Consider the following 19717-nt stretch of genomic DNA (forward strand, 5'->3'; position numbering starts at 1 on the left):
ATTAACATGGAGAGGCGGACAGATGGACATACATAACTAGATCAACGCAGCTCGACCAGATAGGAAGATCCATATATACTTTCCCATGCGGGAAACCAATATTTCGAGGTGTTACATAATTTTTAGCCCAATCAAACTTATAATACCCCCAATACATAGTGTTGTAGGGTATAAAAACTTCTATGACCAAAAACATTTTTTACCCAGGTGACAAGATCGTAAGCTGAATAGAAGAGGAACCAAAGAATTAAATAAAATTAAAATTCCTTTGGAAAATCTTGTAAATCTTACAACCGCACTTATAAAACATTACCATTGTAAACAAACGTTGTTTTTTATAAAAACAACAATAAAGGGATTAAGCCTGACCATTTTGCAACAGCAAAATACTATGGAATCCCAAAAAAACAAGCCAACACTGTTCTATGTATTTTTTGGCATAAATCGCACATGCAGCCAGCAAAGAAAAGTGAGGTTATTCCGAATGATGACGTTTTTATTGAGTTTTCTTTTAGTTATTTCTGAGAAAATGGATATTTATTGTAATAAATATTAAGGTTGCATACCTCTAAAATCAACAAGTTTTACCCACAAACAAGAGTTCATTACTCCAGTAGTAAGCAACGATCTGAATCAGTCATCAGTATGTTTACATATATATGCCTCTGTCCCTTTTCCCTCCCCCATCACAAAACCTAACCTGATAATACCTTCAATCTTAATTCACAAGAAATTCGATTTGTATGAAATAACATTTGCAAATTTGTACATACATGCTTTTCCAATAATACCCTGCCACCTGGTCGTATGATGAACATAATCAAGTTGTAAAAGTCGAAAGCCACATTAATCATACGTTGCCATGTACAACCGAATACCAACGAAGCCGAGCGACATGATTTAATAACAAAATTGATTCAATGCAATCAACAATAAAACGACAAATATTACATAATATATTCTTATTGCTGTTGTTGTTGTTGTTGTTGTTGTTGTTGCTGGCTTTGCTAACTAGAACATAACATATAAGTACACAATAATAATAGTCGTAATCATAATAACAAGAAGAATATTGAGTATGTATTGTTTCGGTTGTAATATTGCTATACAATTTTGCTAAATCTATTGATTTCTCCTTCATTCATTTCATTCTCTTTCCATATTTATATATTTATATGTAGTGGTAGTAGGTATATGTAGTTCTATATATATGTATATGTCTTGTGTGTATGTCTATGTGTGATATACCTAGTTAGTATTATTACATTTATGCTACTTAGTTACAAATATGCTTACAACAAAAGATTCCAATATCTTTGCTCTGCCTTGTATCTCTGTGTTATCTAGAAATGATTTATATTTTGAACATTACATTCTTCTTCTTCTACTACTTCTTCTTCTTCTCGTTTGGCACACAAAACTTTGTAAGTCTATGGACGACTTCGACATATATTCACCTCCTGCTTCTACTTCTTCTCCTCTCCTCTTTTGTGGTCGGAAATTTGGCTTTGGAACAATTTTTTATTGCAATGCCTGTAAGTCCAACAGCATTTCCTTTCTTTTCCTGCCCTTCCTCCCACATAAGCCCGGCCTATACAAAACTAAATGCAATCATGATACACTAATTTTATAAATTATATGTACACCTTTGCATGTTTTACTATCATATTTGTTTCATTTGTAATTTGTGTTGTTGTTGTGGTTGTTAATTTTGTGTTTCAGTTGCTTATTTTCTGTTTTCCTATATCTGTGTGTGTTTTTTTTTCGTCTGGGCAAGCGAGAGAGCACCCAAGGTAATAAAAAAACGAAATATGGCATTTTTTTTTGTTTTCTTCTTTTCTAAATAACTAAATGAAGAGCAGATATATACCTTAATATAATACCATGGTCGTAATAATCCTCATCAATGTGATATGGTGGAGATTGGGATGATGATGATGAGTTGGGGAATGAGGATCATAATGAAAATGATGATAACATTTGTTCTGGCTTTGTTTCCCAAAGTCTCTTTGATTCGTGGTGGTGGTGTAGCAGTTGCCTTTTACTTGTTTTGATTCCGCTTGTCTCCAGGTATCTTCAACCAGCGTCTCTAATTTTAATCACCCTATATGCATGATCTTCTTAAAAGCTTTACGAAACTCAGGATTGAATATCGTGTAGATGATGGGATTTACAAAGCTATTGATGTAACCCAGCCAGGTGGTGAATATGAAGGCTGTAACGCCAGGATTACAGTCTTTGTCGAATTTTGAACACATGGCATCCAGAATGTTACACGAGAAGAATGGCAGCCAACAAAACAGGAAAACACCTGAAATGGTAATTAAGAAGTGGAAAATAAAATATGTAATTAACAATATTGTAAATAAGTAGTAAAAAGTCCAAAAATACATCTGAAAAATTTTTTGAGATCAGTCTAGGTTCCAAATAACAATTTCTTCCAAACCCAAATTATAACTGATTTAATGTCATAATACGCATTCGAAATCTATTCCGATATAAACGTTTATTTCTTAAGAGTAGCTCTACTAAAATTGCATAGTGGACTCGACTTTTAACCTGTCTTGGGTGGTCTTAATCCTGCATACCAAATAAAGCGAAGAAATTTTTCGCGTTGGATATTTTTAAATAATTTGTGTAAAAACAGTGTAGAATTTTTTAAGAAGTTTATTTCAATGACTTCCAGGTAAAAAAAAAATCGCTAATTTTACTGGCCAGCTATTGTGAATTTATCTTTGAAAACTTCTTATGCTCTGTCCTGTTGATTTTCTACATGGATTTATTGGACTAAAGCGTTCAAGGATCTGGATTTCTTTTTATTATTTTTAAAATTTTCATGCCATGTAATTCTTTAAATATACTTGTAAAAAAACTTCCTTATTGATTTTTTGAACATTTTTTTTTTCAAAGGTCTCTGAGTTCTGCATCATTTTAATTTTTTTTGCTTTTTGGGAAATGGATATTTTTAAAAATCAATTGACTAAGGATGTCCTGAATGAAATCCCCAATTTTTTAAGAATTTTAAAGCAGCCAAAAAAGCATCCAACTCTCTTCAAATTTCACACACACAAACATTTTTGCTAACACAAGATTTGCTGTGCAGATTTCCAATACTTTCATCTGTTATAACTTGCGAAACAAGTCAGCTATTCTTTATAACTTTTTATATCTAAATATTTATATCAACCAGAGACCTGAGATAAATATGGAATTTACAATTTCGAATAAAATTGGATATAAATGTTTGATTTTCTTGTAAGTTTGCTCATACCAATTTTATTATTTGTATTAGTTTAAGTTTGAAAATGGAATATTTCTGTCGAATGTAACTTGTACCTCACGCATACTAAATATACATATCTCATATGGAGAGAATATATCATATTTATTTAGGACCGATACGAAATGGGCCGTGTTGGTCTATTCCTTCTTAACCTACTCAGACAAGTTAAAAAGCTGTAAGGTCGTCTGGGCCGATCTTTGAATACTACCAACCATTTGGAAAAAATGTGGCAATTTTCAAAAAAAAAAAAAACAACAAAAAATAAAATCCGTTAAAAATTCTGTTAAAATTTTAAAAATGTCTGCATAGGCAACTTCTGCCATAAACCATTACAATATGCAAATACAAAACTTGAAAAAAGTCGTAAATAATGTAGCTAAAATCATCAAAATACCGAATATAGAGAAGTGACATTGTATAGGGGATTATATCAGAACGTGGACCTGCACAGACAATTTTCTGACATAGGCTGTAATATCCATTACTAACTTCAAATACCAAATTCGTAACAATTCCGGTGAATAATGTTGCTAAAAACATCAAAATACTGAATATCGGAGGGTACCGTTACGTGGACCTATTAAGACGTGGACCTGCACAGACAATTTTCTGACATAGGGTGTAATATTCATTACGAACTTCAAATACCAAATTTGAATCTATTCCTGTGAATAATGTCGCTGAAATCATCAAAATACCGAAAAAAGGGATGTACTATTATATGGGGGCTACACCAAAATGTGGACCTACACGGCCCATTTTTAATAACAAAAGTCTTTTAGACATGATATACATTTAAGTAAAATTTAATCAACCTACTTCATTTCGATCGGAAGCTAGAGTGATTTCCACAGACGGATAGCCAGACAGACTGACAGACGGACGTCGCTAAATCGACATAGAATTTTATGCTGACCAAGAATATATATACTTTGTGGAGTCTAAAATATATATTTCGAGGTGTTACAAACGGAATGACATACTTAATATATAGAATGTAGTATGGTGGGGAGTATAAAAATATTTAAGTAATCGAAAATTGGCTGAGGGTATACATCTGTCGCAAAATCGACTGATACTTCTTAACTTGTTAACTACTTTTTTATGATTTTCTAGCAAAAATATACATGGAATATATTTTAACACGATATTTTTAATTTGCCTAGCATCGTGGGTTTTGAAACTGAGAGGTATTTCGGTTCTCCCACCGATCTCGCTGGTATTTGCAGTTAAAAGTGAAAAACGTTTAAATCCAGATACTTTTATATGAAAATGTTTTTTTTTTATGTAATAGCGGAGGGTATTCAAAGTTCGATCCAACCGAACTTAACGTTTTTGCTAGTAATAACAAAATTTGTAAGAATTTCTTGACTTATGGTACTTTAGAGGTTTCCTGATAAAAATAGATACTTCATATAAGTTAATTGTTCAAAACGTAAGATTTTAAGGATCTTTTTTAAAAAAAGAAATAAAAAAAACAGAAAGAGTTACTATAGTTCTTAATAATATCTATGATTTATTGGTGAATCTTCTCTTTTCGTAAACAACTACAAAATTACTTAAGTAATTTGGGGTGGAGTTAAAGGCCAGGTTAGTTGACCGCAAACAAGGGGTTAGCGCACAAGAAGTGTGTACTTCGACTTCAGAACAACAAGTGAACGCCGAGGTTCATGCAATCATATAGGGTCACGGTGATCGCCGAGGATCATTGTCGATTACTTTCATTAACAAATATTCCAATAAGAAAAAGGTAAAGCTAGGAGAGAAAACTCAATGACCACCGTCCTTTGGCAACTACCGTGTTCGCCGAGGGAAGTTGCCGAGATGCTCGTGGTGTCAATCAGCTTGTTCGATCGACTGAACTCGGGAAGTTAAAGGGGAACGTATCAATTTATATAGATATTTTTTTAGATATTTTCGTTGATTTTTTAAATATTTGTCAAGGTCTTCTCCGGCTTTTTAACATTAAGAAACAAGTAGGCAAAGGCTATAGTCGTGCTGGGCCGACCATGTGATACCCTACAACACTTCAATATTTTGGAAGCCGCCTTATGTCCAAATCAAGTTTGGAAGTTTTCATTTTTGAACTACTGAATTGCTTATTTACGCATTCCGTCGTGTTGTAATGTCTTCAAAATAAATTCAACAAAAGTTTTGGTCCATTTCACAACGAAATATAATCCAAAGGTCAGCCAAATGCTCGACATCTTCTCTGTTCTCAACTCTCACCTAATGCAAAATTCCTTGTCAATTGGTTTTTAATTATGGCTAATAGAGCGACTGGAAAATCTGGAAAATTTTTATTTTTTGGCTCATTTGAACATCAAAATGAACATTTTCATAAAAATGGACTTTAATTTTGACCCTAACCCTACCCCCATGCAAAATTTTGTGTGGATCGGACGATAATTTCGACCTGGATATAACACACTATTGCAGGGTGTAGATAAAATTATAGAAAATGAATAATTCAAAATTGTAAGACAAATTGAATAAATCGCATGCGACAAAAAATATGACAAAAAATTAAAATACGTAACAAATTCACTTTTATGTTGTAGACTTTTCACTTTTTTCACTTTTTTGTTGTGGACTTTTACGCGATTTTTTAGGTTTTATCCTTTTCTGGCAAGAGGCCATTGTAGATTAGTGAAAATTATCAAATTTCGTCCAGCGGTTCTTGACTTATAGGCGGAATAACTAATATCAATTTCATTTCATTGTAACTATTTCGCTACATATCCGATATCTGACCATTATCACTGTAATGGTCAGAAGTGACCTATTAATGTATTTATGATTTCGCCATGTTAAAAATATTCGCCGTTTAGTGGACATTTTCGTACTTTTTACATAAAAGTCATGGTTTTTTTACCCACTAAATACTGTCTGATGGCCGCCCAAATTGGTAGGCTTTTGCCCAGCTCTAAACTCTAACTCCAAGCCAAATTTCGCGTCGATTGGTCTATAATTGTGGCATGTAGAGCAATTGCAAAATTAAGGTTTTTTTCTGTTTTGGTCAATTTCCACCACTTAATATTTTGCGTTCATCACAAAAAACAATAAACTCTGACCACTCTGACCCAAACCACATATCTGTTTTCAATTTCCTGAGGATCGGGCCATAATTGCGACCTGTAGCTTGAATATAAATTAACATGGGCAGATCGACAAACGAACGGACAGACATAGCTAGATCACCCCAGACGATAATTGCGATATGCATATAATACCGTCAAAACGTAGAGTTGGGGGGGTGTAAAAATTTAGAAAATTAACAATTCAAAATTGTAAGTCAAATTAAAAAAATTGCATTCGACAAAAATTGAAAAAAAAATGGAACAAAAGATATTCACTTTTTATTGGAAAAATTGCCCGCGATTTTCTTAGATATTATCGTTTTCTGGCAAGATACCATTCCGAATTGGGAATTGTGAAAATCGGCCCAGCGGTTCTTGATTTATAAGCAGAATAAATAAGATCAATTCTTTTAAATATATATTGTACCAATTTGCTATATATCCGATTTCTTGGCTATTAGCATCACTGTAATGGTCAGAAGTGATCTTTAAATGTATTTGTGATTTGGCTGGCATTAAAAATATTCGCAGTTTAGTGGAAATTTTCCTATTTTCTTACATAAAAGTTAGGGTCTGTTTTACCCGCTAATTATTTTCCGATGGCCAAATTGATAGGTTTCTGCCCACTCCTAAACTCTAACTCCATGTAAATTTTCGCGTCGATTGGTTCATAATTATGGCCTATAGAGCAACTGAAAAATCAGGACATTTTTCTGTTTTTGGTCTATTTCAACCCATAAATATCGTGCGATCATCTCCAAAAACAATAGGGTTCTATTCTGACCATAACCCCACCTCCATTTTCAATTTCGGAGGATCGGTTCATAATTGCGAACTGTAGCTTGATTACAAATTAACATGGACAGACGGACGGACGGACATACATAGCTAGATCGACTCAACTCGGCAAGATAGGAAAATCCATGTATACTTTCCTAGGTGGGAAACCAAAATTTTGGAGGTGTTGCATAATTTTTGGTCCAATCAAACCTATAATACCCCAAACACATACTGTAGTAGGGAATATTTTGAGACTATTTTTTTAATTTCCGAGAAAAATAGTTATTTTTTTACAAAAAAAAATTCTATTTTTTTGTTTGTTTTATGGAGTTGATACAACTTCTAATTTATTGCCCAATTGTTTACTTAACGTAACTTTTTGGCTGAAAATAAATAAAAATCAATTTTTCCTTTGAAAGAACAAAAATTGCTTTGTTCTTAAATGATTAACAAATTTCCTCTTTATTCCTACAATATGGCTTCGTCAGTTAAATTTTACTAAAATCTCAAAATTCTAACAAATATTTTCTTTTTTGTTTTTCATTGATTGCTTTTCTAAAAATAATGGTTTTCAACACTCCATACTAGTGTTGTGGTCTGCAAAACCACGAACATAAAATCATGTTAAGGTCTTTTCCCCAACATTGTTTTCCTCCTGCTACATATAAACTTAGCAAAAAATCCAATTATATTTATAGCCAAATTATTACCATGGCTCATAGCCAAAGAAAATATTTGCGATAACTTTAGACACGAGTTTTTTGAAAAAAAAAAGATTTCAAACAAATTGGAGGGTACTTTTGAATTTAGTTTGCTTGTGCCATAAAAGTTGTATTTCTTTCGTGTGGCGGCTTCGTGATTTGAGTGACAAAATTCGGTAAACAAAACAATTTATAATTTATATTGACATTTGGAAGAGAAGCCAGAGCCGTCCTGGTATGTTTGTTTGTTTGGTACGTTGTCTCCTGGTTCGAGGTGTCATCAGGCAATAAAACAACCATTGAAGTTAAACATTTTTTTTTTGTTTTTGGTTTTGTCTTGTCATACTTTTGATGGATGTGATGGGGAAATTAAAGAGTGAGGGAGAGGTGGGGAGGAGGTATGAGTGTCTGAACTTTAATTTTCGCCACAAAACAACAATTGTTTGGATTTATTGCCTCTTCACAGTTGGATAGCTGGTAGGTCGGTCCAGCGCAATAGTCATTCGTTCATATCTATGGCCATTCATTTGTTACTGTTTGATGATTCGGGTATGATTTTTTTTTTTTTCATTGTGTACCCTACACCGTGTATGGTTATGGTCTTCGTACGTTGGAAAATAGGATCAAATAAAAAACCCCTGATTATAGCAAATCAATTTGAAAAATATAAACTTTGGTTTTGTCGTTAAATTTCTTAATTTATTTTTATATCCTTCACCATTGAATGGAGGGTATAATAGCTTTGCCATTCCGTTTGGAACTCCTCGAAATATTCATGACAGACCCTACAAAGTATACACTGATCACACAACTATGAACCTTATTTGAATGGCTTAAGAGTAGTCAAATTTGGGCACTATATCCAACTCAGAATCGACTTTCAACAAATTTGACCGAGGCTTTTGTACCTCTAGTACCAAGTAATATTGCTGTATAGTACATGATATGACTTCGATAAGAATTATATTAAACAAGTCAAGATTTTGCCGATAGATGTATTTTCATCTAAAAAATGAAGAAACTGCAACCAATTTCAGACTGCTGTCATTTCTAAGCCACTCGTCCGACAGCTGCTAAAATTATTCCAGTGACAGCTCATTATATTGTTTACAAGCGTACAAAAGCATTTTGTGCGAATTTTCCAGAAAAAAATGTTATTCGTGATGGAACTCAAGCGTGATAGTGTGATTTCTTTATATTTGGCTGAAAAACCATAAGTGGCTGTCGTTAGAGCACTCCAGCATTTAAATGTGAATAAATCTTTTGTGTCTCGTTCAAGAAAGTGGACGGAAGAAAACAGTAACATCAGCAGAAATGGTTCGAAAAGTAAATAAGCGACTTGATCGAAACCTGCGTCGTAGTGGCCGAAAAATGGCTCGTGAGGCGAACATATTCCATTCGGCAAATATTGAAAAACGTGCTCGGGGTAAAGCCATTGAAATTTCAAAAAGTGCAAGAACTTACACCGCAACAGAAAGAAAATATACTCAAAAGAGCTAAGAGTTGCTTCGCTTGGCCGAAAGTGGTGAACTGCCGAATTTGGTTTTCTCCGATGAGAAAAAACGAGCAGTTTGTAAACAAACAAAACGATCGTGTTTACTTGCCAAAGAGGTCAGCTGAAAATATGCACCGTCGGTTGGCCACCAGAACTCAAGTGCTGGCCATGGTGATGGTGTGTGCCGCCATAACAGCCGATGATCCTCGTATTAATCCTCTCCGCTCGTATTAATCGACCGTGGCATCAGAATAATTCCGAATATTATAGCGAAAATATTCTGGAGGATGTATTAAAGCCATAGGAACGCAACCATTTTGGCCGCAGACCTTGGACATTCCAACAGGACTTAGCACCATCGTACTCAGCACGCGCAACCCAATAATGGTTACAAAATGAGATTACAAAATGATTTCCAGCGCACAGTGGCCACCAAAATCTCTGGATACCAATCCGTTGGACTGTTGTCTCTGGAGTATTTTGGAAAGCAAGGAAAGGAAGCACTAAAAAATACCAAAGCGTCGATCACCTCAAGCAAGCGCTTCGCCAAGAATGGCCTATATACCGCAGAGCAACATTCGGGCAGTGTGTGACGATTTCACTGGCCTTTTGAAGGCCATAATTCGTGCCTAAGGTGACCAATTCGAACAAATCTAAACTTATTCTAAAGTTTGATGCTATTCCCGACATTTTTTGCTTTTGTTCAATAAGATCTAAAAAAAAAAAATTAAAAATTATGGCGTTTGACTTTTTTGCAGTTTTTTTATCTCACCCTGTATATATTCTAGATCAGCGTAAAATTCTGTCTGTCTCTCCATCTGTCTGCTTGAATCACGCTATCTTTCGAACGAATTGATATGAAAGGCCAAAAATTAGCATACATGTGCATTTTGCCAGTAGACAGGTTAAGTTCGTAAATGGCCCATGTCGGTCCACGCTTTCGTATAGCCCCCATATAACGGTACCTCGCGTTTTTCGGTATTTTGATGATTTTAACGACACCATTCGCCCGAACTGTTTCAAATTTCGTATTTGAAGATCTTAATGGGTACTACAGCCAATGACAAAAAATTATGCAGCTCCACGACTTCGTATAGCCCCCATATAACGGTAGCTCCCAATGTTTGGGTTTTTGATGATTATTTGCTCGAATTGTTGAAACTTTCGTATTCGAAGGTCCATGTCTTCGGATAGCCCACATATAACGATACCTCCCTTTATTCGGTATTTTGAAAATTTCAGCGACATTATTTACTGGAATTGTTTCAAATTTGGTATTTAAAGTTCGTAATGGATATAACAGTCTTTGTATAGCCCTCATATAACGGTACCTCCCGATATTCGGTTTTTTGATGATTTTAGCGATATTATTCACCGGAATTGTTTTAAATTTTGTATTCGAAGTTTGTAATGTATATTACAGCTCATAACGGGAAATTGTCTGTGCAGGTCTATGTCTTCGTATAGCCCTCATATAACGGTACCTCCCGATATTCGGTATTTTGATGATTATTCACCGGAATACATTATTCACCGGAATTGTTTCAAATTTCGTATTCAAAGTTCGTGAGGGGTAGTACAGCCTAAGACGTAAATGGGCCATGGGACATGGTCCGATTTCGTATAGCCCCCATACAACGCAACCTCCCGATATTCAGAATTTTAATCATTTTAACAACATTATTTCGCGGAATTGTTTCAAATTTCGTATTCAAAGTCGGTAAGGGGTAGTACAGCCTACTACAAAACATTTCGTATTCAGTTCCACGGCTTCGTATAGCTTCCATAAACGGTACCTCCCTCATTATTTCGCGGAATTGTTTAAAATTTTGTATTTGAAGATCTTAATGGGTATTATAGCCTATGACAACTGCAGGTCCACGTCTTCGTATAGCCCCCGTATAAAGCTCGTCATTTAAACGGTATTTTTCGGAATTTATTGAAATTTTTCAAGTTCCTTATAAATGGTGGGGGTTATATAAATTCGGACCGACCGAACTTAGCTGATGTTTTTCTTGTTCACATTAAATCTCTCACAACTCCTTATATATCTAGGGTTTCAAATGGTCGAGTTTGCCAACCTTTCGGTCGGTCTTTCGACAAATTTTATTTTCTCAATTTAACTTTCGTATAAAACTTACCCAAAACAATTGCCAGTGTTTTTGTTGCTTTCCTTTCCTTTTTCGCTGAGGTCTTTTCACGTTTCTTTTTGGATGCCTTGTGGACTTTGTATATCGTAAATCTGTATTTATTAATTTCCACAGCAACAACCGAGCATAAGTTACGGTTTTCGGCCGGATTTTATTTTTTTGTTGGTCGTATGGTTGGGATTTTCATCGGTGGTTAGAAGACGTAATCATTTCATTTCATATCGTCGTTGTCGCCGTCGTCGTCATCATCGTTGTTGATGTTGTTGCCAACGTAATCATTACCCACGTCATCAAGCGGATTACGTTTTAAGATTTAGCAAATGAGCCAAAGACAGCAACCACAAAGTTGTGCGAAACAAAAATAGAAAAAAGTCAGAAAAAAAAAACAAAGAAAATTAAACAATGCAGGAGGAAAAAAAGAAGAAAAAAAAATAACAACAACAACTTTAGTCATTTAAAAAGACAACATCTATTAGAGATTATTTGTCTCTTCATGTATTGTTCTCGCCAGAGATTAGACAAAAAGAAGATGACATGCAGTTCAGCAGGATTTGTATCTTATACATCAAACCATTATCCCAAGCAAACCGCAAAGTCTACCTTCAGTCGTTCATTCATTCATTCTTTCCTTCATTCCATCATTTATTCATTTTCCATTCATTCTGAACTTTAGAGAATGCCATGACAACCTGCCTCAACGACTAAGACGACTTACCTGGATGCTTGAATGTTTTTCTTATCCTTGCGAGAGGATGTTTTCGATGTTGACGATAGGGTGGAATCGTTGCGTGCCAGTGTCATGGCTTCCTGTACTCCGTATCGCATAAACGATAATGGTTTTATGGCAGCACTGTCATGACAGGAACAAAACAACAAACAAATCCGCCATGGCAACGAAATGGAGAAAAAAGTGAAAAAAAAAATGATTTGAAATAAGAAGACGAAGAATAATTTAATTAATTCATTTTCATTAGGCATTAGCATTGGTTTTAAATATCAAATGGAAATAAAAAATATATATTTTTACACACATATAATCGTAATAAAATGATTATCCTAGCAGCACGCTCCTGGGTTTTGAGAAAATGTTATTACGGATTTAAATCCAAAAATTGAAAGGGAGCTGGGAAAATTTTAAATTTAAAGTCGGAATTCCAAAAAATGATGGCATGGCAGACCATAAGAAAAGCAGGAACATGCCAAATTTAGTCCTCATACACGTAGAGTTTGTCCTTGGGATTTTTTAATTTTCATAAAAAATGTCAACAGTACAGGAAATTGCTTTCTTTTAAAGTTAAATTACATTTCGGTTGCTCTTAGAGGGATTCGAGGTAGCAATACAACTGAATCTACATGCTTCCCAGTAACAACCGTAGCCTCAATTAAACTGTTGTGTAGTTTTTTATCGTTAGCCTAGTACCATTGCAAAAGCGAGGCGATTCTATATTTTTTAAAAAAATAATATCCAAATCTGTTCCGATTTCAATATAATTTGACGAAATTTATTTTTTAGACCCAATTCCGTCACACATTCAAACCTTCATTGAAATTTGATAAAAAAGGGTGCATCAAAAAAATACCACATCGACCGAAAATATATATGGAAGCTATATCCAAACCTCAATTGATTTCAAGATAATTTATGAATTTGTGAATTGTATTAAATTCCATCACTTATTCCAGATTTTAAAGGAATCAGAGATGCATAGCGTGGTTGGAGGAAAATTCATTTTTCCACCTAATTCCGTCACTAAATTTTGTTGGAATCGGATATACACATAGTGTTTGGTTCATCCAATATGTGAAATTGGCCAACAATATATACAGGAGCTGCATCTAAATCTGCACCGATTTCAATATAATTTGGCAAATTTATTTCTATACCCTCAGCTATATGGATAGAGGGAGTATTTGATCATTTGATACGGCCAAAACGTACCTCATCGAAATAACGGTTTTAGATCCTATGACCCTAGGACGGTTTCACGATATTTGAAGCCGATCTAGCGATGTCTGCCCGTCTGTCTGTGTGACTGGTGGGCACGATAACTTCCGAAGGGAGGATTCGATTTGGTCCAAGCTTGGTACATTGTAATATTATTATCAAACTTAGATCGAGCTCGGTTATGGAAAATATCGCTTCCCACATTCTGGTACCTCTCCCACAAAAGAGAAAGGATAGTCCGATTTTGCTTCAACTTTGCAAATCCTAATGTGCTATGCCAATTGCGAAATTGGACAATCTTAGTTCACTCCACTAAGTAAAAAGAAAAAAACAACAAAAAACAAAAAAGTAATAAGTTCGTCCGGGCCGAAATATGAAGACCCTTCAACATTTGGAACGAAATTGGCTATTTCAAAAAAAAAAAAAAAAAATAAAAATAAATAAATATTTATATATCGGTTAAAAATTCTGTTAAAATCTTAAAAATACCGAATGTAGCCGTTATATTAGGGTCTATACGACGACGCGGAACTGCATAGGCAAGTTATGTCATAAGTAATTACAATATTCAAAAGCGAAACTTGAAAAAAAAATCGGTAAATAATGTAGCTTAAATCATCAAAATACGACTATCGGGAGGTGCCGTTATATGGGGCTATTCGAAGACGTGGCCTGCACAGACAATTTTCTGTCATAGGCTGTAGTATCCATTACGAACTTCAAATACCAAATTTGAAACAATTTCGATGAATAATGTTGCTAAAATCGTCAAAATCGGAAGGTACCGTTATATGGGGCTATATGAAGACTTGGACCTGCACAGCAAATTTTCTGTCTTAGGCTGTAGTATCCATTACAAACTTCAAATACCAAATTTGGAACATTTCCGGTGAATATTGTCGCTAAAATCATCAAAGTAAGGAATTTTGGGAGGCCCATTTTCAGTACCAAAAGTACTACCGACATAATACACATTTGAGTAAAATTTTATCAACCTACTTCATTTCGTTGGGAAGCTAGAGTGATTTTCACAGCCGGAGAGAGGGATTGACGGACATCAACGATGGACCAAATATAGATATACTTTGTGAGGTCTAAAATGTATATTTCAAGGTGTTACAAACGGAAATTATCTTAACTTGCCAAAGAGGTCAGCTGAAAATGAGCACATTCAGTTGGCTACCAGAACTCAAGCGCTGGCCATGGTGATGGTGTGGGCCGCCATAACATCCTATGGTAGCTCTCCGTTCGTCAGAATCAATGCCGAATATTATCGCGAAAGTATTCTGGAGGGTGTATAAAAGCTTTGGGCATGCAAACAATTTGGAAGCAGACCTTGAACATTCCAACAGGACTCAGCACCATCGAACTCAGCACTCACCACCCACGAATTTTTACAAAATGAGGTTCCTCGCTTCAATTCCAGCGCACAAGGGCCACCAAAATCTTCGGATACCAATCCGTTGGACTATTGTGTCTGGAGTATTTTGGAAAGCAAAGTTAGCACTAAAAATACCAAAGTGTCGATCATCTCAAGCAAACGCTTCGCCGGGAATGGGCCAAAATACCGTAGAGCAACATTCGGTCAGCGTGTGACGGTTTAATTGGACATTTGAATGCCATAATTCGTGCCAAAGGTGATCAATTCGATTAAATCTAGACTTACTCTGATGCTATTTTCGAAATTTTTTGCTTTCATTCAATAAAAATTAAAAAAAAAAAATGTAAAAAATATGGCGTTTGACTTTGTTGCAGTTTTTTTATCTCACCCTGTACAGTGATGCTAATAGCCAAGATATCGGATATGAATCAAAATAGACACAACATTTATGTAAAATAAATAGATCTTAGTTATTTTCCTTATAAATCGAGAACCGCTGGACAGTTTTTCGGAATGGAATGGTATGGACAGTTTTTCGGACATCAATTCGGAATGGTCTCTTGCCGGAAAAGGATAATATCTAAGAAAATGGTGTAAAAATACGACAATAAAAAAGTGAATATTTTTTATTAAATTTTTTGAATGTTTGTCATATTTGTTATACCATGCGATTTTTTCAACTTGACTTACATTTCTAAAGTTTTTCTACACCCTGCAACACTATGTGTTATATACAGGTCGCAATTATATTATATATAATTATTTACAAGAGGTTAGGGTCAGAATTAAAGCCTATTGTGTTTGAAGATGTACATTTAGGTGTTCAAGTAGACCAAAAAATTAAAATGTTCCTGATATTTGGAGGCCACATTTTAAAACCAATCGTCACGGAATTTTGCATGAGAAAGAGTTAAATATAGGGAAGACGTCTAGCGTTTTGGATGACCACTGGATAATATTTAGCTGTAAAATGGACGGCAACTTTCGTGTGAAATTGTTTTGAATACCTAACAACACGACGGAGTGCGTAGATATTCTGGAAATACCCCCAGTCAAAAAGCTAAGTGCAGGACTCTATTACATCATATCAAAAGCGAAATCTTCCAAAATGGATTTGGGTAGAAGGGGCCTTTGAACACAGTGTAGTGTTGTAGAGTTTCACATGGTCGGCCCCGCTTGACCATAGCCTTTGCTTACTTGTTTTAATAAAATCTAAGTTTTATAAATAAAATTCCACCTCTTAGGTGCCGGTTTGATAGTTGCCTACACATCCGCGTGCGGCTTTAAGAACAATCCGGCCTGATACATATTATCTCTTTAAGTTTACAGCGTAATCCCTTAATTATCAGAATACATGATGCAATTTTATGCTAGTTAATCCAATATCTTCAATGGACTTAATTCTATGCCATACCATTACTGTAGTATTATATTTATCAACAATAAGAGTAAGAACTTATCATGTCTTAAACCGAGACAATTTTTGTTCTGCAAAATTTGTTCCAAAAATGGATCTCCGCGTCCTGATTCTTTTGGAAACTTCGATTGGGGTATGCATACTCGTACATTATTCATTCCCACAAGTAGTAGTAGTATCGAAAAGTCACTTTATCACAACTCTTGTTGTGAATATGGGATTCCCTAATTCTCTTCCTTAGTAGCTAGGCGGCAACACAACAATTTTTGGAAAATTCAGCGTTCGAACTTGTTTTCTGACTCTGTCTACTAACAACTCACGACTCCTTACGACACATATAGTTAGGAAAAGGCTTGCGAAAACTCAACATCGATTTAGTTTAGGGGTGCACAATGCACTCCTCACCACACTTTGGATTAAGCGAGAACTATACATTACTATTATAATAACCGCCATTCTGTAAGTCCGTCTGCCTCTAATTAAAATAATAGCATTGTCGAATAAACTTCCAGATCTCAACTAGGCAATCTATAAAATGCCTATGGACCCATAGAACAATCAATTGCTTTATTATGCCACGAGGCAAAAAAGTAATTAAATTAACATTTTTCGTGCCACAGTCGTGTAACAAATATCCTCTATCCACATTACTGAGCGTTGGAATCAGAAAGACAATGAATACAGCCGGTATACAAGTCTGAAAATAATTTAAATTATTTCCTTTTAATTAATTCCATCTTTACAAAGTCTTTTGTTAGTAAATATCCAGTTGTACTAAACGCTTCGCACATCTTTTGCTATGAGGCTAGAGGCCATTTCTGGCTGGTTACCAGAACTTGTTTGGCACGTGTAATTAGTAGAGTTAATGTAAATTTCATTGGACTTTATTTTAATTTAACAAATTTATTTATTCCTTGAACTTTGGAGTTTATTTGCATTTTGAGACGGGTTAATATTAAATACAAACTCATGCTCTGTTTACTTTACAAAATCCATTGGTTTTTATAGATTTGTTATCGAGGCCCCCCATTCTATTATCATTCTAATCGAATTCGATTAATATTAACAAAAGGTGTTTAATTTATTTGAAGAATAAATACTATGGAGCTGTGAATAAACTTCAAGTAAAAATAATTGATTTGAACACAAAATACGTCGATTTCGGCAAATATTTGAATTACATGAAGGAATAGTCTTAAGAAAGAATGTTGATATTAAATTAGGTAGCTGCATAACTGTCAAAATCTATGGTCGGGCTTTCGTAATGATATTGAGCTATTTGGAGTTGATGAAAAATGTTGATTTAATTTCTATACCATCCAGCTTGTAAAGGAGTATATAATAACTTTGTCCTCCTTCCGTTTGTAACATCCCTAAATATTCGTAGTGGACCAGATAAAGTATAAATATATACATGATCAGCATAAAATTCTAAGTCGAATTTAGTATGTCCGTCTGTCTGTCTATTGAAATCAGGATACAGCCCACATTATTTGATGTAGAGCTTTAAAATTTGGAAGAAAAATATGTATTGGATCTAAGATGGTTGGTATTAAATATGAGATCTATCGGTCAACGTTTTGCTATAGCCGCCATATAACGGTACCTCCCGATATTACGTATTCTGATGATTATAGCCACATTTTTTCACGGATTTGTCCAAAAATTTGTATTTGTAGTTCGAAATGGTTTCGAAGTGGTGAAAAATTTTATGTATAGGTCTACGTTTTTTGTATAGCCCCCATATAACGGTACCTCCCGATTATCCCTAAATATTCGTAGTGGACGCCATAAAGTAAAAATATATTGACAATCAGCATAAAATTCTAAGCTGATTAAACGACGTCCGTCTGTCTGACCGTCAGCCCACATTATTTGAAATAGAGCTTCACAATTCGGCAGAACACATTACGTCTAGGAAGGGTGGTATTGAAAATTAGATACATAGGTCCACGGTTTGGTATAGCCGCCATATAACGGTACTTCCCGATATTCCGTGTTTTGATAATTTTTCCACGGATTTGTCCAATAATTTTTATTTGTAGGTCGAAATGGTTTCCAACTCTGCTGGCAAAAAAACTTTGTGTATAGGACCGCGTTCTTGTATAGCCCCTATATAATTATTGCCAATTTTTTTTTCACGGATTTGTCCAAAAATAGGTATTTGTAGTTCGTAATGGGTTCTAGCTCCGGCAGCAAAATATTTGGGTCGACATATAGAGATATCCACGGATATTCGGGTTTATTTATTTATTTACTTATTTTTTTTTTTTTTTTTTTTTTTTTGAAATCATGGTCACATTTTTCATAAATTTTTTTTTCACATTTGGTAATTATGAAGATTCGGTGGATGACAATCGTTGAAGTATAAAATTGTCTATAGAGTTTCCCGTTTTTGTATGGCACCCAAATAACGGCCTCACCCACTTAACAGCATTATCCAAACGGACTTACTGGTATTAGTAGTTTCTTTAACCAATGGTGGAGGGCATTAAAAGTTTACCCCGGCTGAACATAATGTTTTTTTTTTTTACTTTTTTAACAGCTTTTATTTGGACTAGTTCTTCGAAGGGACAGGAAACTTACACTTTTCTAGATTACACTGTACAATACTAATTACGCTAAAATCCAGCAGATTATATATGTACAGGATGACATAGAAAATCTGCAACCAATTTCATAGTGTTGTCATTTCGAAGCCACCCATCCGACAGCTGTTAAAATTATTCTAGTGACAGCTCATCATATTGTTTACAAGCGTATAAAAGCATTTCGGTGAGAATTTTCCAGAAAAAAATTATTCGTGATGGAATTTAAGCGGGATAGTGTGATTTCCTTATATTTGGCTGGAAAAATTGAAAAATGAGCCCGTGGTAAAGCCATTGAAATTCCAAAAAGTACAAGAACGTACACCACAACAGAAAGAAAATAGACTCAAAAGAGCTAAAGAGTTGCTTCGTTTGGCCGAAAGTGATGCACTGTAGAGTTTCGTTTTCTCCGATGAGGAAACATTCGTTGTCCAGCAGTTTGTAAACCATAGATGCCCAATGTAATAGTATTGGTGAGAGCGACGAAATAACACTGGAAGAAAATATTTTTCTATTCAATTTATTTAGTCGTCAACGAGATAGCGACGACGTAATTTTTTGCTTTTTCTGGGAAATGTAAAATTAATGAATGTACAGGGATCGCCGGGTTATACTATTGCGGGACAAAGGTAATTTTTTAATAAAATTAGTGTTAAAATTAAGTTTTTCAAAAACTTGACACAACATATTTTTGACAAACGGCCCATCTGAAAATGGCCTTCCCTTTTTTATAATATATAAACTTATTAAGTTAGATAAACCCATTTTTAAATTCTCCTCCACCATATCTTCATCATTATCTCTATATTGATTTACCCATTCCCTCAACTTTTTTATAAAAAGTTTCTTATACATTTTAAATCGTTTTTCTTTTTCTTCCCCCTGCAAACAATTCAT

The 19717-nt window shown here is 34.7% G+C and overlaps 1 protein-coding gene across 1 annotated transcript in view; it reads right to left on the reverse strand.

Annotated features, from left to right (window-relative positions):
- Positions 1 to 469: 469 nt before the first annotated feature.
- The window catches only part of LOC101892782 (dopamine D2-like receptor), a 250824-nt gene continuing 231576 nt past the window's right edge, over positions 470 to 19717 (reverse strand). The window contains exons 10-12 of the mRNA XM_059120935.1: positions 12205 to 12339; positions 11481 to 11581; positions 470 to 2311 (exon numbers count right to left, since the gene is read on the reverse strand). Of these exons, the coding sequence (XP_058976918.1) occupies positions 2100 to 2311; positions 11481 to 11581; positions 12205 to 12339 (448 nt within the window). The 3' untranslated portion in view covers positions 470 to 2099. The remainder of the gene's footprint in view (positions 2312 to 11480; positions 11582 to 12204; positions 12340 to 19717) is intronic.

The sequence above is a fragment of the Musca domestica genome, unplaced genomic scaffold (assembly GCF_030504385.1).
Source record: "Musca domestica strain aabys unplaced genomic scaffold, Musca_domestica.polishedcontigs.V.1.1 18, whole genome shotgun sequence".
NCBI lineage: Eukaryota > Metazoa > Arthropoda > Insecta > Diptera > Muscidae > Musca > Musca domestica.